The sequence below is a fragment of the Pocillopora verrucosa genome, chromosome 6, assembly GCF_036669915.1.
Source record: "Pocillopora verrucosa isolate sample1 chromosome 6, ASM3666991v2, whole genome shotgun sequence".
Taxonomy (NCBI): domain Eukaryota; kingdom Metazoa; phylum Cnidaria; class Anthozoa; order Scleractinia; family Pocilloporidae; genus Pocillopora; species Pocillopora verrucosa.
The window spans coordinates 25,449,078-25,469,113 of record NC_089317.1 but is presented as its reverse complement, the minus strand read 5'-3'; the positions used below and the strand labels follow the sequence as shown (position 1 = coordinate 25,469,113).

The 20,036-nt window shown below is 37.7% G+C and overlaps 3 protein-coding genes across 4 annotated transcripts; all 3 read left to right on the top strand.

Moving 5' to 3' along the window:
* The first annotated feature begins 1,860 nt into the window (after positions 1–1,860).
* LOC131773047 (zinc finger protein 678-like) lies at positions 1,861–8,145 on the top strand. Of its 2 annotated transcripts, none has more exons than XM_059089044.2 (3): positions 1,861–1,989; positions 6,006–6,824; positions 7,290–8,145. In XM_059089044.2, exons 1-3 carry the CDS (start codon positions 1,923–1,925, stop codon positions 7,640–7,642), a joined length of 1,239 nt encoding a protein of 412 aa, XP_058945027.2. In that variant the 5' UTR covers positions 1,861–1,922; the 3' UTR covers positions 7,643–8,145. The 2 variants fall into 2 exon arrangements, with proteins under 2 accessions (XP_058945027.2, XP_066024848.1); XM_066168751.1 differs by lacking the exon at positions 1,861–1,989 and adding an exon at positions 4,606–4,729.
* Positions 8,146–8,593: 448 nt separating this feature from the next.
* On the top strand, positions 8,594–10,423 carry LOC131788520 (coiled-coil domain-containing protein 160 homolog). Its single transcript, XM_059105638.2, has one exon. It carries the CDS (start codon positions 8,609–8,611, stop codon positions 9,539–9,541), a length of 933 nt encoding a protein of 310 aa, XP_058961621.1. The 5' UTR covers positions 8,594–8,608; the 3' UTR covers positions 9,542–10,423.
* A 1,017-nt stretch (positions 10,424–11,440) lies between these two features.
* Positions 11,441–20,026, top strand: LOC131783303 (ankyrin repeat and MYND domain-containing protein 1). The gene is made up of 12 exons (XM_059100067.2): positions 11,441–11,860; positions 13,127–13,273; positions 13,397–13,891; positions 14,388–15,142; positions 15,488–15,659; positions 15,892–16,071; positions 16,651–16,758; positions 17,050–17,181; positions 17,332–17,439; positions 17,955–18,129; positions 18,490–18,749; positions 18,924–20,026. The coding sequence occupies exons 1-12, from the start codon at positions 11,567–11,569 to the stop codon at positions 19,515–19,517; spliced, it is 3,420 nt and encodes a 1,139-aa protein (XP_058956050.2). The 5' UTR covers positions 11,441–11,566; the 3' UTR covers positions 19,518–20,026.
* The last annotated feature ends 10 nt before the right edge of the window (positions 20,027–20,036 follow it).

Sequence of the window (20,036 nt, the reverse complement as noted above, 5' to 3'; positions counted from 1 at the left end):
CAATTTTTTCCAGGAATCACGCGTAAGTTTTTTGCTGCTAAAATATATGTAAAAAAGAGGTGTTCCAGAGACTGTTTCTGTTTCCATGGCGAGTGTTTTTGTTCTTTTGTTGAATTTCAGCCAAACCCCTAAAAATTATCTCCAAATTAATGAAAAAGGGTAGTCCATGGTTCAGTAATGATTAATACAAAATGTCGACGCTTACAATACAAAATTCGAAACAAAAGGTTCTATGAATGAATACAATTTCCAGGGAATCACAGAGATATAATTTGAATGGTGTACTTGTTCAATCATTTTCATACGTACCGTTATTATTGTACCTTTTTCCTGGCCACTGATTTAAAAGAAAAAGGAACTCCTTTTCCTAACTGACTGCAATGGTTTCACAGATGTAGAGTACAGATAATGAAAATGTATTACACCAAAAGAAAGAAACCCGAAGCGGCTTTCTTTGACAAAAGATGTTCATAACCATATGCATAGTACAATAATCTTTGATTTTCGAGAGTTGAAAAAGAAAAGAAAATGAAAGAAATGTTTCTTAAAATAAAAAAGAGCGAAGTTTGTAATCTACAAGCGCAAATTTTTGCTTTTAGCATTTTCGACGACCTATGATTCAGAAACCCCTTAATTCCAGTTGCATATCAATTGACCAATGTCTAGATATACAGTAACTAAAATCTCTCTATGGTTTTAGTGTTAACTGCTAAATCTTCAAGGCTTAGTTACTGAAATTAGATTAATCACACCATTTATTACAAACGCTCAAAGCTCCCTAGAGATAACATACAATCAACGCAAAGCACAAACTTATCTTCTGCGCCATTTCAACATCTGTCTAATAAACAGGTTTTTTTCGGAGTTCGATAACCTTTTGGTGTATACATCGTTCTTGTTAAATTATGCCATAGTTCTTGTTTTACTTAACAGATACAGTCAGCTTTCAAGAACTTTAATCTGCGGTTTGTTTGGTAATTTAGCAATCAAAGCGAAAATCTATCTAACCACCGCCGTTGTATTGTCGATATAACTAGACTACCGGTTGTTCAAAGGATATTCCAAAAATCAGTCGTGTTTTGAAGAGATTTCTGGCCGCTTCCTTTCCCTGAGGGAGGAAATTTGAAAAGGAAAGCGTGAAAATGTTATTTACTGGGCGTATTTTCGGCTGCGGACATAAAAAGCAATTATTATTTTCCTCTGATGTGGGTAGCGTTTAGTCAGGTAATTACGGCTAGCAGCACTTTGAAGCAAACAGAATTATTCATTAGAAGAACTCTTAATTGCGAAGCCTTAATGTAATCCTCTACAAATGTCTCTCTCATTCATAATGGATTGTTTGTGGGTAAGAATCATGGCAAAATTTACTTTATTGTTAAATGGAGTAAAAAAGTTTACATTTAAGGTTTGCCGTTGTTGTGATTGAGTAATAGGAAAGTGCTGAAGTGCTACAAAGACTAAAATAAATAAAACGGTAAACTTCCTTGAAAGTAAGTTTCCTGCTTTCAAAGAGCTTTTTATAGCCTTGAGTAACATATCCGTACAAATAAAGCTAGCGACAGCTGTTAAGAAATTTTCACTCTCCTCGTACAAACCGTACAATTATTTCTTGCCATAAACACGAACAACTCTCCAATTAGGCCAGAAAACTAACGAACAATGTGGAATAATTAACGGGTTACAGCGTTAAACAATATCGCTCTTTACAAGTGCGCTTCCTCCATTGTGAAGCGCATAGCTCGCGCATGCGCGCTGCAAAACGTGAAGCCATGTGATTGGTCAATTTTTGGCAGGTGCGTTGCACATTACATTGCTCCTTGAGAAAACCATTTCAGTGTCAATCTAGGTTTTGATGCTCGCTTTGGTTCCCTAACGCCAATATTTACTCTAGCGTCAAGAACATTGTTTTGTTACCATTCAAGATGCCCAAGTCATTCTTGATCAAGAAATCAACTGGAATAACGTCCCATCTCAGCAGGGGAGCAGAAGGTAAAATGCCTTTTTAAATCTTGTTGAAAGTAGCTGAAATCACGACTTTTACAAAATATTGTGGCTTGTAGATGTAACAAGTAGATGTCAAATATGCCCGCCCCAATCCGGCTAATTTTCCGTAAACGAATTTCTTCTGTTAAAAGAATAGCTTTAAAAAGGTTCGTGCCTTGGCTTAGGAGTGAAATAGCCAAAAATTCACCGGTGCGAAAATTAACTACACGTTTTTACATATCACAGTGGAGTAAATCGGTGAAATCATTGAAAATCCCCGCCGAGTTTACCATGAAGAAAGTTCACTCAACCTGCAACGAAAAGTCAACAAACCACTACATCTTCAAAAGTAAATAATCAATTCACTTAAAGAAAAAATTGTTTCAAGTCGGATAACATCTATAGTTTAAAATCCCACAATCAAGACTCTCAAAGAATTTTTTTCTTTAAGAGTGCTCTTGTATTGAAATTGAATGTTTTGCACTCAATGTCTGATAGAACAATATTCCCGATCAATGAATCGTATCGAGTTTGAACGGTTAACAGTCAATGCGACAGCTCTGCGAGATGCAAAAAGGGACTCAAAATGTGAAAATCGCAATAAAATTGCTAATGATAGACAATTTTAAATCCGTCAGATTAGGAGATATCCGTAACGAGGACTGACCGCAAAATAGATATTAAAATCCACTATGTATACAAAGAGAAGTTTATAAATCTATATTATGTTTTTATTAAACGTAATTTTGGGGTAAATGTAAACGAGAGTAGCAGAGTTCGTCAGAACGTAAATACATGGACTGGAATTGAATGGAACACCAAAGATTGGAACAGTAAAACTGCCGTCCTTCGTTAAATGTTTAGTCTCCTGCTGAGAGAATCACCTTTTGCTTCTCTCTTTAGCACAGGTGTTTAAAAGTGGTCGATCCGAGAAAAGGCCCTTTTTAAATATTCATGTTCTTTCTATTTAGCTGTTTGGCATATCACAGGTTAAATCTTATCTAGATAAAGCCAAAGTTAAATTAACCCAGCGAAAGGGCTTTCCCACCCGCTATTCCATGTGCTTTTCAGATGGCAGAGAATCAACGAACAACTCACAGGAAATTTCCACAAGTTGTCAACCCCAATTCCAAACTTTTAGATGGGTGAACCGCTAAACAAACAGAATGCATCAAATTCTTAGGGGACAAGACGTGCATTGTAGTAGGGCAGCGATGCATGCAGTCACTTTTTAAAGGCGGCGCACGGAAATCACTTAGAGATACAAATTTTATTATTTGAACCTTTATTTTAAATGCCATCAATTTGGAAGTATGCCCTTCATCGGAGTGCTTTGTACAAAGTGTGGTCCTCACATTAAGCTTTGTGTGAAAAATGAACTCTCTGTCAGCTTGTAAAACTGCCCTGAATCTGATATTGACATGTAAAACAGTTTTGACGAACCTTGTATAAAGCCTTCAGGAAATTTATACAAGTCACAGTTAAGTGGTTAACTACTTGAATTGTGTGTTTGGAACCATTACTTAGAAAAAAATGGCTGGAAGTTGCGGGTTCTGCTCTCTACATTAGCTTATAGCCAGATTTATGATACAAAGTTAACGCCTACACATTTTCCGGCTGTTTTTCGACTTTTCATTTAACTGCGTCACCTAAAATAATATGAAACTCAGTACGGTGTGGTCAAAGCAACGCGATGGGCTCCAAAGAATTAGTCCATTTAATTTCTTCCTGAATATACAATTGGCTTCCTTTAAATATAATTGATTTCATTTTAAGTATCATTCAGTAGGAAAGAAATCGTGCGATGTGCATTGTGCTCGAATTTGTTTTTGTTATGCTCGGACGTTAGGTGGCAACGGTTTTATTAAGTACAAAAATTTTTGATTCGGAAAAAAAACTCCTCTTATTCTATGCCAAAAAAGAGCCAAGGATAACACACTCCTTCATTTATTCAACAATAACTAATATAATACGCTTTTGTACATTGATTGAATTCATTTAACTTATTCTTTCCCTATGTTCTAACGTCGCAATCTTCGCACATTTCGTGCTCGAAATAAGAAATCTCTACATTTGGGTCGCTTGGCTCTGTTCATATACAGGTTTTGGTAATAAAAACATCCAACAGAAAAAAAAGTCTTTGGAAGGTAATGAGATAAAAGCGCTGTTGTAAGCCGGTCAAAAGGAATTATACAATAACCTCTAAAAATTTAACAAGCTATTAATTTCTAGGTCTTTTTAAGAACGAAGATAAATAGATTTCAAATCACCCTTGATAATATTTTCTGTTTTTTAAAACGTTTTCGATTATAAGTTTTAGATATTAGTTGCCCATTTTGATATCCTAAACTTAACCCAACCGTACATGTACAAATTCGGCTGAAGAATACTTTTGAATGGGGTGAAACAAAAACCATGCTATATCGATCGGGAGTTAGTATCTGTTTCTATCATCGGAATATTCAAAGGGCTGAAATCGTTGCCGGAGGGTCGTTAGTTGTGAGCAAAAATTTCATTTCCTTTTGGCATCTGCTGATACTCGACTCGGTAAAACAAGCGCTGATTCACTGCTGGTTTGGAATGAAACAAGGAATATGGTCTGGAATGAAACAAGGAACATGACATCAATTTACTTCGAAGCCAGTTGCTTTATCTTAAAGATCAAACCATAACTCCCTCCATGCAACTGATGGATAATACCTTAAAAAACAAGACAAACAAAGACCTCATCAATTTGCTTGTTTCGGTCAGTAGCGAACAATATTTCTTGAAACTTGTCGCATGTAAATATTATGCCCGCGAGAGCTATTTCGCTGTTTTACTGTCTCTAATATTTACTTAATTTTAAATGTTTCCTCTTTTTTTTAGCAAGGCAGGTATAACTTGACGCTATTACGTTCCGTGTCGTGAAATTTTTTATTGTGTGGCCTTAAGTGTTTTGTCAGGTTACGCCCGACATTTCGCTGGTACCTTTTTGAACGCTTATGTCAGTGGAGGGCTCCAACAAGTGGAGCCGGGGAGGAAAATTCATAAGAAACAAGTCACAGCATCGCTGGCGAAGCGGTAGAAATGAATTTTTGCCAGTTGCAATCGGGCTTATGAGATTGTTCTGTAACCCGAAGGTGGCCGTTTTTAAAGATAATGAAAAACTGATTTTTCCTAATTTTTTAACAATTCGACCGCTTTCCAGTTGACATACCAGTACATTCAATCTGTTAGGCTGCCGTTCAAATCTTTGTCTTTAAGTTGTTTCCTTTAATTTTATTTTCCATTTTAAATAGCATGCAGTGCAACCCTTTCAGCTCATCAGAAAATGTTAAGAGTCCTTTATTTAAGTACTCTTTAATGAGAAAAAAACGTAAATAGATCGCTTTGCTCGGTAATTTGTAGGAGACCTTAGTTCGTGTATTGCTTGGACTTTTCTGAATAGTTATAATCGTCTGATTTTAATTATAAAAGTAAGACTTTGCAGTTATTTTAAATAACAAAAATATCTAATTTCAAAATTTTTTGACAGAATTATTGGGACTTCCAGTCTCATATCATTTACAAATGATTATTTTCAAACTTCGGAGTAATCGTGTTGCCAATGCTATATCGACAGCATAGCATCCTAGTGTCCCATAATACAATACCAAAAGAATGACCTCGAAGACTTTATCTGGGCTCTTCATCAAACTAAAAAACGTTTTATCATTCCTTAGTTCTTTTACCTCGATATCTGTTCTTGAAAGTTTTAGGTAAGGAAAGACAAAGACAAATGTAAACTAAATTTTACGATTTAACATACGTGAAGAGGATTAAACCACATTGAAGTTAACAAAGCTTAAAAAATAATTTGAATTTCAATCAAATCAAACTGCACAATAGAAAATACTTGTGGGGTCTGAAATGCATGGAGGTTTTGACAGTGTTTATAGATATGAGTAAATAACATTGAAACTCCCTTACAGCCCCCCGACGCGAGTCTCTGTTTGCATCACCTTAAAGTTCAATTTTGTTCTTTTCCTTGTTTCTGTTAGTTAAAACTAATCAAACACAAGAAAAAAATCCCCGCCCTGAGGAAAATGAGTCAATCCAGCCATCTGCCATGGATACCCCAAGATGGGACGGTTGGGAACCACTGGATATGTCCGAATACGAAACAAGCGTGGAATCAGTTCATAACGTTGTAAAAGAATTTCAGAATCAAATGTCCCGGTTTCCGGGAACTCCGATTCTTTTTCCACCATCAGAAGATTCTACCTCTATCGCTTCATTCCTGGGGCAACCATTTCAATCTCCCTCGCGTGATTCAACCCCTGTCTCTGAAGAAGCAGCTAAGTCGGACAAGGAAAAGCCATTCCAGTGTAACTACTGTGTGATGTCCTTCACTCGCCCTAGTGATCTCCAGCGCCATCTTCTCATTCATAACAACAATAAGCCATATAAATGTGAGGAGTGTGACCGCGAGTTTACGTGGTTTGGCAACTTTCAAAAGCACGTGCTTTCGCATATGGGGGGTACTACCAGAGTGCCAGGGACTTTGCCCTTCTCAGCAATGTTCACTTTCCTGGCACGTGAACAAGTCAAAGATCTTTTCATTAAAGATGGTGAAAAGTACAAGTGCCGTCTATGCGCCAAGGATTTCACCCGACTCAGTGGCTTAAAAACGCATATTCGCATGCACACAGGAGAGAGGCCTTATGTCTGTGAGGTCTGCTCATTTGCATTTACTACGTCACGTGCCCTGAAGATGCACGTGCGCCTACATACTGGGGAGAAACCTTACAAGTGCGAGGAGTGCGGGCGCGCTTTCACAAGGAGGGACGAGATGCATACACACATGTATATACACAAAGGTAGGGCTAACTCAAAATTGTATCTTAGACTTTCAAAGTCTGATAAGCAACTCTCTTGTCCTTCTGTTATACATTTCCTGGTCATCTATTCTCACCACCTGTTTGCTCGATAAGATATCTTCTCTGAAATAGCGAGAAGTCATCGTCTAATCAATTCTGCAAGGAGAGTGGTAAGTAATATTTAAGAGATCCTCAGCTTGAAAAAGTCCATTAACAGCTAACATAGGAAAAGATCATATAAGAACGTCGGATCCTCACCAAGGAATACAAGCGGATACTGGAAAGTTCAAGGGCAGCATTAAAAAGAAGTTAGTAATATAAGACAATTGATGTAAGTCGAGAAGAGAGGCAAAATCTGAGTCTTTTCTTACTTCGAAACCCGATGTTGATGTTACGTAGATATTCCATCTTAGAACACGTCTGTTTACTGAAAACCATCTCATATTTTTGCATTTATTTTTAAAGGAGAGAAGCCATTCAAGTGCGACATCTGTTCGGCCTCATTCATTCGCTACGGTCATCTACAACGCCATCTCCTCATTCATAGCGATGACAAACCATACAAGTGTAAAGTGTGTCCCAAGTCCTTTACTCAGTACCGCAACCTACAGACTCACATGTACAAACATACCGGGGAGAGGCCTTACAGGTGCAGGTACTGCCCTAAGGGATTCACCCAGTATGGCACCCTCCAAGCACACGAGCGAACACACACCGGAGAGAAACCCTTCCAATGCCAATTCTGCGAAAAGGCTTTCATTACATCATCACACCTTAGATGGCACATAAAGACACAACACAATGCCAAAAAAGACTAGATAATCATTTGAATGACCATATAAGAACTAGCTTAGGCAGTAAAACACGCTTTTGGTGCAAAATGCTGTAATAAATAGCTTCTAGTCAGGTTGCACAGTTTCTTAAGACAAATATAAAATGGTTTGAAAATTAATTTTTGGGTAAATATAAGGCTATCACTTGCAAAACAAGAGCGTACATATTGTGCGCACAATTCAAGTCCACGGGGTATTTGTATATACAGAAAAAGGCTCATATAAGGTGAGTCTGACTTTCACAACATGTAGAAATTTGCTGAATATGTCTTTTCTTTGTTCGTCTGAATCGATTTTAAGAGTCAATTTTTTTTTCGTAGTTTCAAGTGATGTAACAAGTAGAATTTAGAGGTGAAATTAGGAAATTTATCAGGAAGACATAGTTTTACATGCACACTGCTGATTAGGGAAAGCCAACTTTGAACTTTGCTTTACAGCGAGCTCGTGCGCGATTATGCCGTTGAGGCGAGTTGACATTGTCAACAGATTATGTAAATATTTCATTTTTTCCATTACATCAGCCAATAAACAGTTTGAGTTACTACAGAATATCAGTATGGTCCTGTCTAGGCCATGTACTCAATTCCGCCAAAAGGGATAGGTATTAAACTATTGAACCGAAAACTTCAAGGGTTATGTCACTAATGTCAGTGTAACTACAGCATCTGGCCAGATGTTGATGCACTTCCTTCGAATTAAAATTCGAAGTAATTTTAAATAGTACGCGAAATCTATTGCAATCGACCTATCATCATTTTTCACGTTGTAATTCAAATATAAAACGAGGCTTACCTGTAAGGTGTTCTGTAAAGTGTGCTTAGAATATTTCCTATGAATTTGGTGCAGAAACAACTTGAGCTTTCCCGCGGCGCATTTTCCCGCCACTCTCAACGTTAGAGTCCAAGCCTAATTCGTCTCAACTGAGAACGCCTGACAGTTATCGTATTCAACATGGCGGATCACTGGGTGGCAGAAGTTTTTCCTCCAAAATTCCAGTTTGGAAGCGTAGATGAATTGCTGAAAAGCCCAGAAGAAGGCGAGAAAAGTTCAGAAAAGCTTGAATATCTCGATGACGTTTATAGGAGAGTTTATTTCGAGGAGCAAAGGGCGAAAACATCTACTGATGAAGACGTCCAAGTTCTTGTGGAGCGACTGGAAAAGAGTCGACAAATCGTTTCAAAACAGAAGAAACGACAGAGCAAACCGAAGCGTAAGGACCAAGATGAGTGTATCTGGAATGAAAATGAGCTGCAAACTTTGCGTAGATTTCTACAGAAAGCTAAAATGCAAAATCTCAAGCTCGCCGCCATGTTAGAATCGGCACAAGAGGAGATTCATTCTTGGAAGGGAAAGTTTAAAGACGTCGCTGAATCAGAGAGAGCTGTCAAATGCAACTTAGGAGTATTGAAAAAGAAATATGAGAGGTTAAAAGTTAACTACAGAGCACTCAAAGAAGATTTGAGAAGATATCACGCTAACTTGAAAATTTCTCGGGAGGAACGTAAGCAATTAGAAATTGAAAGAGATGAAACAGAGAATTTGCTCAAACAAACGCAAGCAGAATTGAATCAAGAGAAGCTCAACAAGATACATCTCCAATTTAAGCTTGATAAAATGGAAAAAGAAAAAGAGGAAAATTTTAAAAGTTATGAGGATTTTATAACACAACAGCATTTGCTTGAAATTAAAAAGTTACAGAAAGAAATCAACAGGTTGAGAAGTGAGTTTGAAAAGGAAAAACATGATAATGATTTGAACAAGAGAGCTCTGGAGCACCTCAGGAGCCATTTTGCTAATTTGATGGTTAATCAGGAGATTAAGAATGGTAATAATATGGTGGAAAATATTCTGAGTGTAATTGACATTGATTACCTGCCTGAATGACCAAATTTTTTAATTACTTTGATCATAGATGGGACCTCTTAAAGTAGGATCAGTAGGGTATCCTGACCCACCTTGTCTATATCTGACATCTTACAACATGGAACTCTGCAGACCTGGTTTTTTACTATTCTCTGTTAAAACTCTCCTCCTTGAATAGAGTGTAGAGCTCTCAGGAGGTGTAATACTCTGGCAAATTGCAAAGGAGAAAGTGTGAGGACCTTTCTGAGTTTGGAACATTTTTTTTGACCAGTTAATTTGGATACTTATGTAATTATGTTGCTCGTATTGGCTCCATGCTTTTGTCCATGATTTTTCTCCTTATTAAACCCGTCACATATATATTACATAACTTAAGCATCAAACCTCTTGGACAAAGGAATATATATATTTCTTGGTATTTACAGTTTGCCATGGTTTTGTCGATTAGTATTACCTGGTTGGATGTTGTCAGGATAATTGACTTGAATTGATTGGACAATTTCAGCCAAACCATTCCCAGGTCAAAGCATAAAAACAAAGGGGTTTGGGACTCTTATTTATTGACAGGCTGCTGGGAATATACATTTGCACCTGGATTGATTATAACTTGTTTTCATTTTCATTGACTTCCTAAAAATAGTTATAAATTTTCATCCCAACTGCCTTGTTGGGGAATAAATAAATTTCTTTAAAAGGATACATATGTAATATTTTGTGATTTACTTTTTTTAGATAGACTTTTAGCTAGACATTTTCTAAGTTTAATTGGAATTACCACTTTTTTTTATTTTTTTTTAACAATTTTATTTACAAGACGATCACTTACACTACTTACAGTATTAATTACACTTACATTGTACTTGCTACTTACACTACTGATACTTATACTTACACTAATTATGCATACACTACATTACGATACATGTATTACAATACTATTAACATTAATTTTATTTACAGTTGGCGTGTTTACAAAGTTCTTTTCAATTAAAAGACAATCACAAGTAAACATACAGGTCTCAAAAATGCTACATTTCTTTGGATATTTACTTTTGATATAGCTTAAACAAATGTTTATGAAATTAAGTATAAGTCTAACCTAAAACAACAGCAGCATGAAAAATTAAAGTAAAAAAGCCCACGTGTGATAAAATTTTGGAAGCTCTTTTTTTGCGGTTGCGATCTCCTTTGGGATTTCAAGTTTTTACCACATCTCTCTCCTCTCTCCCTCTCTCCCCCCCCCACTTCCTCATCCCCACTTATAGTACTTTTTTACTCATGTGGGAGGGACAAGATAAGCATTAAATCAAATTACAGATAACAAGAAGTCTTTGTTAACATAAAATGATGAATGATAAAAAGATATTAACCACAATAAAAATAAGTAAAACCCTTCTACCATCAATGAGTTAGTTTCAGTTTTATATTTCTAATGAAGAAGGTTTCACAATTTGAAGTTAAATTCCCTGTGTGATAATTTTTATTTTTCATGGAGCTCCTGCATAAGAGTGTTGTTACATTGAAGGGGAAATTTGACATTAGTCTTTCCCTGAGTAATTTTAGATTCTAATTACTTTCAAACATTTTTTGATAGTACGCATGTTCATAAAGGTTTGAGTACCTGTTTACATTCAATGAGTCATGCTTTCTCTTCAAATCCAAAGTTCCCTCAATTTCAAGTTATTTAAAAATTAAGTAAGTCCATTTTTATTGCATAAATTATTTCCTTTAACTTTCAAAAATATGCAACTTTTGAAAAAAAAATGAATCGTGAAATAAAGTCAAGGGTATAAGTCAATTAAAGTTGAAGAGGATGTTTTTTTTTTCTCGTCTGGCTTCTTTTGTTTCGCTTCAAACAGCATTTATCCATATTTGGTGACCTAGCAACACTGACAACAAAGACAGTCCAGCTAGCTCTCAGCGCCTTCATTCAATGCAGATGAGCAGTCAATATTTGTTACGTCTATCGGCGTTAGAATCCTCTGTTAGGGTGCCGAGCATCGCAGTTTTTTATACGAAGAGCATACTGCTTGTGTGTTACGAGGTATGCGAAGGGGGACAAACTTTTCCTCTACGAATCGTGTGTTGCGATTAAACACAAGCCAATACCGACGGGAATATAAGAGCGGTGCTGTTTATCACGGCGAACTCGAGGGAAGCAAGAAGAGCGGTAAGGGGATCTTTAAGTGGCCAAATGGAGCTTGCTATGACGGAGAATACGTAGATAACACAAGACATGGCTATGGGAAACAATATTGGCCTGATGGTTCAACGTACGAAGGCGCTTTTGAACGCGATCTTCGACATGGTTCTGGAACGCTGACTTGGGCTGATAAAGAGGTACTTGTAGTAAGAGATGAGATAATGGCCGTAACGGAGAAAGCGGTTTTTTAGCCGTCTTCGATTTTAGTAAACGATTTTTTTAATGGTTTCAAATTATATTATACACCTCCAAAATTTCGTTTTAAATGTGTTCTCGGAGTCAGAAGGTACTGTATACATAGGGTGTGAGACTTGTGCGTTGAAATAGAGTCAATTTGTTTAAGTGAAGGACTTGCTTTCGCGATTTTGGTTCAGTTTTCCGTAATTGTCATGACAAGACCGGGGATTATGTTTGAGACAGTAGGCGTCTTACGGGTTTAACTTAGTTTACTCAGCTTAGAATAAAAACTGTAATTCTGGAACAAAATGTGTTGTAGAATATTTAATTTGGCCGCTAACAGGTCCTTGTTTGCTTTTCGTTCAATTCTAGGACAGTTCTACTCGATGTTTACTTAAATTTTCGAGATGTTTTACTTTCGCTTAGCAAAGATGTCAAGGAAAATGTGAACTAAGCTGCAGTTTATAATTAACAGAAAAGCCAGATTTTCAAGGATATTGACTCGTAAATTTCCACACCAAAGCTGCCTCTAGTTTGGTTTGGGTGCTAAAGTGAATGGCGTTAATTTGACCGATTAACTTTTTGAGTGTATACTCGAAAACGCCACCATTGATCCCGGCAAAGATATCTCAGCTAAACATCTTTTATTACTTTCATTTTCCTTTCATTTTTCATTTATGTATGAAAATTATCGACTCAATAGTGCCAATTTGATGCGTAAACACTACGAAACTGATGTGTAAATTCCCTAGGGGACTCTGTTTATAATAAAAACATACCGGCGGCTCTGTCAGGTGGCTTCTTTCTGCGAACTATAATGTGGCTCTATGTTTTTGAAAATTATTCTAATTGCATTCTGAAAGGATAGGCTTAAGTTAGATAAAATAGATCTGAAAGGAGAGTGCACATAGGAGAGCAATTAATGTGAACAGAGTGTGTCAGGCGGTTGTGAATGCAAGTTCCATGTTTTCACTTATGGACAGAGCTCCAATTGTTTATGCTGCGCTTTCGTGTTGACATCTACATATTTCTCAGTTCAAATGGTTCTAAGATAGTGGTAGCAGCTTCACAATTAAGCAAGGGATGGTGAAAAAAAGAAATCAAAGAAACTTAATAAACTGCAATTGTTTAAATACTGGTGTATGCACATCTTGAGTGAGAATGGAATCTTTACCTGCATCTGCTATTTGCGAGGTTCTGATTGACAGTGCAATTTTTTCATATAGAGCTATCAAGGAAAGTTCTATAGAGACAGACGGCATGGAAAAGGAGTTTATACCTGGCCTGATGGTACAAAATTTGAAGGTCACTTTGAAAATGACAAGAAAGAAGGTTTTGGTACATTTTTCTTTCCAAGTGGAAATAAATTTGAGGTTTGTATAATTTGAAGTGAAAAAAATCACTCTACAAGTGATTATGTTCAACTAACTCAATTAGTCAGAGTCCTTGAAATGACTTCAAGTGAAAGGTGCTGTTGTTGTTTTTTTTAATTGTAGGGAATATATCGCAGAGATGAGAGGGATGGTCCAGGAATATTGACATACTCTAATGATGAACAAGATGTTGGACTCTGGTGTGGGGAACGGTTAATCAAACTGTGCTCTGTAATGGACAGTGCCTTCCTCTTCCAGCACTACTCTAACTACAATGTGAATGCTGGTCAAAATTTGTCTAACAGAGTAATACGAGCCAATACTGCAAGGGAGAATGTTAGAAACAATACCCCTTCATTGCAAGACTTTGAAGGTAGCAGTGACATGGAATTAAGTAAAGTGTTGTCTCAAATTCCAAGTTCTTTCTCATACCTGGATATTTTGGAAGGTGTTCGTGGTAACAAAGGTTCTAAAGGCCCTGTTGAACGTGCATCAGAGGAACTTTTAAAATCATCAGCAGCTGGAGATTGCTTCAAGGTTCGCAGTTTGATTGAAAGTGGAAAAGTTCATGTGGATGTTGCTGATAAGACTGGCTATACTGCTTTACTTGCTGCCGCAGTGAGTATTTCATATGAAGTTGTTTTTACATTTCTGTACAGGTTTTGTTGCATGGCTGCCTCTTATTTGGGGGTGGTGGGTTGGGATTTGTACATTGATGCAATAGCTAGAGTCATACTTACAAAAAATGTAAAATTTTTTTATCATTATTTTTTTCATCTTTTTAGTTTATTTTTTTTTACTAATTTCAGTGCATATTTTGTGTTGTCACTACCCATTTTATTTTCTCATTGATGTAATTTTTTCTTTCCTTAACATTCTAATGTAATGCAAGTTCTTTTGATGTATAACAAAAAAACAAAAAAAAAAAGGAAAAAAGGAAATGTAGGAGTCAAGTTGAGCCCCCCTTCAGTGTTGCCATGGAGTTGGCTTTACTTCTGTCACTTTCCTGGTCCATATAACTTGTACATATAATTGTGTGGAGACAAATATGTCTTCATTGCTTTGTTTTCAATTACCACCCACAACTGTAATGAGAGCCTTTGTTTTTTTCAAGGTCAATTGTCACAGAGATGTTATCAATTGCCTACTGGACAATGGTGCCAATGTCAATAAGTTGAATGATGAGGGGTTATCAGTTCTTGCTGCCTGTCATGTTCTCTTCTATACAAAACACACCTGGAAGAATAACATTGCTGAGACCATTCCTGACGAAAATTTGTTTAATTGCATACAGGAAGATAAACAGAAAGGAATTTATATTCATCGGAATTATCGGCAGAATGTTGTGCTTGAGGATAGCAGACTTGAAAAAAACCTGAACGATTCTGATGATGCTGAGGAAAACTCTGAAGATGAATGTGTTGAAAATATTCAAAATGAAAACTGTAATCAAGATGAAACAAACAATTCAAAGATGCCATACAAAGTTATTGAATTCAATGACAGAATAGTTGTAGATACAGATAGTGATAGTGCAGAGCTTGAAAACAACTTGAACAATAGCCTACAAAGTAAATTAGATTTTAATAGATCTGGTTTTAAGAAAAGTTCTGACAATGAGGGAAAACTGATCATCCAGCCTGGTGGGAATAACATGCTTAACTCTGGAATTTTGACATCAGTCAGTGACATTTCATTGACTCATGAGGAGACTGATCCCAAAACTGGTAAATTGAGTGTGCTGGATCCATCATTGTTTAGTATCATGAGTGCTATGACTAGTACAAGGCAGCCATCAGACTCAGGGGATGATTTGCACAGTGAAAAAAGCATGGAGCAGAACAAACAAATTTTATTGGCTATGCAAAGGTAAACTAAATACTTTAATTTCCTTCTTAATAATTGTATCACACTGTAGCTAACTGAAATGGTCAAAACCATGGTGTCACATCCCAGTTTATGTAACTTGAAGAGAGCAGGAGTGAAGGAATTTTTTATGCAGCTCCCATACTGAGAGAAGGGCTAAACCCTGTAAACTGTTTTTTCCAAGATGGTTACACTTGGTATCCTTAGTAAAGGCCCAAACTCTGCACCTTATCATCCAGAATCCAGTGTGATGATCAGAAAGCCACAAAACTGGATATGTATACAAACATATTCTATTGCCATCTGTACAAAGGTTTTGTGATCAACAGATGCTATCATCTCTTGCAGACGTCCTCACCTTGAAGCAACAGTTCGTTTGTTGCTTTGGAGAGGTGCAAATCCAAATGCATCATCTCTTCCAATGCCAGTTCTCTTTTTTGCTGTGAAAGCTGCAGACACTGCAGCTGTTGAGATTTTACTCCAGAAAGGAGCTGACACCTCTGCAAAATTATCAAAAGAGGTGAGAATCAGCATTTTTTGTTATTACTTTGTAAGTGGCATTTGTTTTTAGTTGTACAACAACATATTTTCATCTATTAAGATTGGCATGTTACAAGAATAGAATTTTGAACAGTTTCTATGAATTGACGTTGTGTAAAGTTATGATATATCAAAGCTACAGTGGAATTGCTAAAGGGTGGTATTTGTTACTTAATTTATTGTTTGACTTTGTTTTTGTCTACTGTAACCAGCAATCGGGAATTGCTCCTTTGCATATTGCTGTAGCTCTGCCTGACCAAACAGGAGTGGAGATCACGGAGTTGTTGCTGAGGGCAGGTGCTGACCCAAACATAAGAGACTGTGCATTTGGTTATGAAGAAAATGGAAGAACACCAGCACATATAGCATGTTCAAGAGAAGATAATGACCAGGTATTACATTAAGTCACACCTGAAATTAGACAAGCACTGAGTCCATATTCATCTTCTCCATTCTTTTTTTCTCTTTTGATTCATTCTTGTCACTGTGGTGTTTTTCTTTGAGGTTGTCTTAATTTTTCTAGCATAATAATTAGGAGCACAGAATCTAAAGGTGACTGAGGTTGGATTCATTGTGGGACTCAACATTTTTTTTATACCCTTATGTTCATCAAAAAGCATTTTCTTTGTTATCTATATTCCATTTCAATTAATTTAAATATTCAACAGTCTGAAGAAACAATTCAAAATTTGTCTCACAGCTCTGCATTACAAGTAGATGCAACATGAGTTGGGATGTATTTATCCCCTCCCTTAGGTTGTGGTCTGAGTAAGTGATAAGCAATCAGTGAAACATCTAGGAAAGGAAGACCTCCACCACGAAGGCATTTCAAAAGTTAGGCAATGAGTTCTGAGGTGACAAACATTTTTTGTATTGCAAGGAAAACTGTGTCATACAGCATACTTGCTATCAGTAGTTACATTACTTTTAGTAACTTTTTGGGTAGGTTTGATTTTCATGGTTGCTTTCAGGTATCATGTGCTGTTGTAAGGCTCTTGTTAGAGTATGGAGCCAATCCGGATCTCCTGTGTGAAGGACATTCTGCCCTTTCCTTGGGAATCTGTAGTGGTAATGACTTGGTAAGATATGATATCCTTGTAAACCATAATCACTCAGGAATCTCTTTATATCAAGGGGTACACATGTAAGACTTCCATGGGTCATTGTGTTTGTGCTTGGGCAACACACTTTAACTCTCATAATGCTTCTTTCTACCCATGTGAAAAATAAGTAGTACTGATGTATCTGCCCAACTAGCAAAATGCTGAGGTAATCTAGTGCAGGGTGAATGATATTTCAGCTTTAAAACCTCTCACTTTCAAAAGGAAAATTTTGAAACTGTTTGTAAATTCTCCTCGTTCCTTTGACAGGCTGTAGACACACTTCTGGAACATGGAGCCAACCCCAGTCTGCGGCTTTCCAAAGGAGTAGGTTCAGCACTATGTGCAGCTACTTCATTTATGTCAGAAAGGAGAAGGACTCCAGCTGGAAGAATAAAGCTAGTAAGCTAATTTTGATGTCAATATTAGTTGAAAGTTAATGTAAATTTACCTGACAAGCATCGTGTACTTAAGAACAATAGAAACGCTCCAAGTAATCTTTCAAATTGGATATAATTTGATAATCTGTTGTTGTTTTTTTTTAATGATCAGATAAACAAGATAATGAGAGCTGGTGCAAACATTTTGTCCCCGATAAGCGTGAACCAGAAATATCCACCAGGAACCGTTGTTGATTATGCCTATAGTGTGTTTTATCAGGTAAGCAGTTACAATCCTACAGAGCTGTAATATGGAGCGCCTGGGGCATCCTACAAAATTTTGGTCGCAATTCTGAAGTCCGCTTTTTTGCTTAACAGTTGGCTCCGGTTGTTTGATGGGTGGATAACACTATCTGCTGGATAAATCTCTATCCGATGGATAGCGCAGCACGTTTTGGTAACAGTTATCTGCTGGATAGCGATTTGTTCATCGAATAGAGTTATCCATCCTTTGAACAACTGGGCTGAGAACTTTTTCCTTACAATTTAGAGAAAAAGACCATTTTTCTACACTGTCTGTGTAGTTCCGTTTCAAACCATATCATCTTACAGCTACAACGGGTTAAACTGTGATGTAATACTAATCTCACATTTACATAAACTTCCAAAGAGGAAAGCGCACGTGCACCCTAGCCCCTCCCCCTCCCCCTCCCCCCCTAGCTACGCCCCTGAAAATACCTGTCCCCTCTTGGGGTTTCTGCCACGTTAACTGCCTCCCTTTTTGTTGATTTTTAGGACCGCAAGATTGCTCATACTCCATACCATGCCCTCACGGCAACAGAACGCGAGTGTTACAATGCGCGACGGGAAATGTTGGATCATCTGGGAGATCTGCTAAGGACTCAAGTGTTGAAGAAAGAAAAGGAATTGATAGAGAAACAGCTGAAGGAAGCGGAAAGACAAGCAGAAGGTGAGTTGTGAATATATTCTATTGAAAACTTCATGGTACCTAACGTCTTTTGGTGTCTAAATCACGGGAAACATTCAAGGCTACCATAACCGGGTTAAATGTGGGACAGTGTAGACCTCCTCCCCGACCCTTGCATGTAATCCCTTGTCGTAATACGTCGTTTCATACTGCGTTTGTCGACCTAGAGAAGCTTTGGTTCGCCCATGATATTTTGCTTGTGATTTTTCCTCATTTTATGCTGTTACCGTGATATAAGCAGAATAAGAGATTTAATTTTTTCAGATTCACCTGATTGATTATCCTTTTTGGATGCGTCTTAATAAACACGAATTTGTGTTGTATTTTTTTTTCTCGCCGTAGGAACACAGAATGTAGATACAAGTCCTCAGTCCACCTGGGGTATCCTGAAGTCATCTGACAGACTGAACAAGCTGAAAGAGCATGACACCTCCCTTGCTGAGAAAAGAGACACCTTGAGATGTAGCAGAGTGAGTTTCCGACTTGAAAACAAGATCTTTGGTGAAGACGAAGGGGAGGTCCGCGAAATCGAGGCTCAAGCAGATCGTGAAGTCGAGGCTATCACTGGAATCGATGGCGAAAGTCCTGGAATGGATAATGAGGTAGGGTCGTTGAAGAGCCATTTTTACCTCCAATTTTAAGGCAATTGTATTTTTTCTTGGTTTGACCGCGATCTTCATCTTTCTTTCATTCTAGCGAGAGAAAGATGGTTGGGTGATTGTATAGTTGCTTGGATAGATCGTGATCATTAATATATCATTCCTCTTTGTTTTTAGCAACAGAAAGATGACAGAAAGTCAGAATTGTCACCAGCTCCTGATGGTAGCAAGGAAAGCACTCCATGTTCTTTAGGGTCCAGAGCTCCTGAGCCGCCCGTTAAACCCCAGTCTCCAGGTCGAGACGAAAACTGCGGTCTGCGAATTGCAGTGACTAAGGCCGCTGACCACATGAGCATATCTGCACTGGCGACTCAAGCTTTGAAACAACGAAAGCAAGTGATGAAAAACCGCTTTCGATATTGTTATGAGTGTGGACGTTCAATAGCAATTCGCTTGTCGGCCTGTACAAGATGTAAAGAGGTCTTCTATTGCAGTAAGTCGTGTAAACTGAAGGCGTGGAATGCAAGGCACAGGGAGGAATGTGTCCGACTGACAGGTGGTGGGGTGAAGACAGCTTCCAACCGGCGAGCAGAAAGCCCCACCCCCACCACGGACCCTGATGTACCTCCTCCCTCTACCACCCCGTCGGGCTCTCAGAGGAAGACGCCTTCACGGGGGAGGGGAGAGAAAGTGCGTAAACCACAGTCTGCTTCGGCCTCGCGAATGTCTAAGCGAAATGCTTCTCCGTCGGCAACAAAAGCCAAGAAATAACAGAGTGTGTTGGAGGAACAAAATGTGTGTTTTGTATTGAACATCGCAAGCAGAATAATCTATGCATTGAATGTATATTAACAGAAATTGCGCACTTTGCCTCTTTACCGTCGGCGAAAATTCAGCTCAACAGAAATGCAGCTCTTAAGATGTTCAATCATCATGATTCCAGTGCTTCAGATTAAGTTTTTCTTTTCTCCAAAGTTGTATTTGTTGGCGGGCCATCAAATATTTATGTTGCAGGGGAATTGTTGCGGGTTTGTCAGTTATTTGGATGGTCACTCAGTTCTCACCTAACGCCTGGCTCATCATTGGCGGTTGCATTTGGCTTTTATTTACACTGTTATTTACAAGATTGTTTAACTCCAATCTTGATTTCGCCGAACCCCAAAATATCTTGTTAGCCCACTGAACCAAACGGAAATTTAGTCTCTATTTCTGACGTTTGTTTCAAAAATGTTTTTCATCTTTTTATTTATTAATTTTTTTTTTGAGGGATGGGGGGTAGCGATGGGGGGT

What these genes read in the sequence shown, in the direction of transcription:
- LOC131788520 (XM_059105638.2), top strand. Translation starts at nt 8,609, where the DNA reads ATGGCGGATCACTGGGTGGCAGAAGTTTTTCCTCCAAAATTCCAGTTT.
- LOC131773047 (XM_059089044.2), top strand. Translation starts at nt 1,923, where the DNA reads ATGCCCAAGTCATTCTTGATCAAGAAATCAACTGGAATAACGTCCCAT. An exon ending in TCTCAGCAGGGGAGCAGAAG is followed by an intron (nt 1,990 to 6,005) that starts GTAAAATGCCTT and finishes TGTTTCTGTTAG; the next exon opens with TTAAAACTAATCAAACACAA. An exon ending in ACACATGTATATACACAAAG is followed by an intron (nt 6,825 to 7,289) that starts GTAGGGCTAACT and finishes TTATTTTTAAAG; the next exon opens with GAGAGAAGCCATTCAAGTGC.
- LOC131783303 (XM_059100067.2), top strand. Translation starts at nt 11,567, where the DNA reads ATGCGAAGGGGGACAAACTTTTCCTCTACGAATCGTGTGTTGCGATTA. An exon ending in CTGCTTTACTTGCTGCCGCA is followed by an intron (nt 13,892 to 14,387) that starts GTGAGTATTTCA and finishes GTTTTTTTCAAG; the next exon opens with GTCAATTGTCACAGAGATGT. An exon ending in CAGCTGGAAGAATAAAGCTA is followed by an intron (nt 17,182 to 17,331) that starts GTAAGCTAATTT and finishes TTTAATGATCAG; the next exon opens with ATAAACAAGATAATGAGAGC.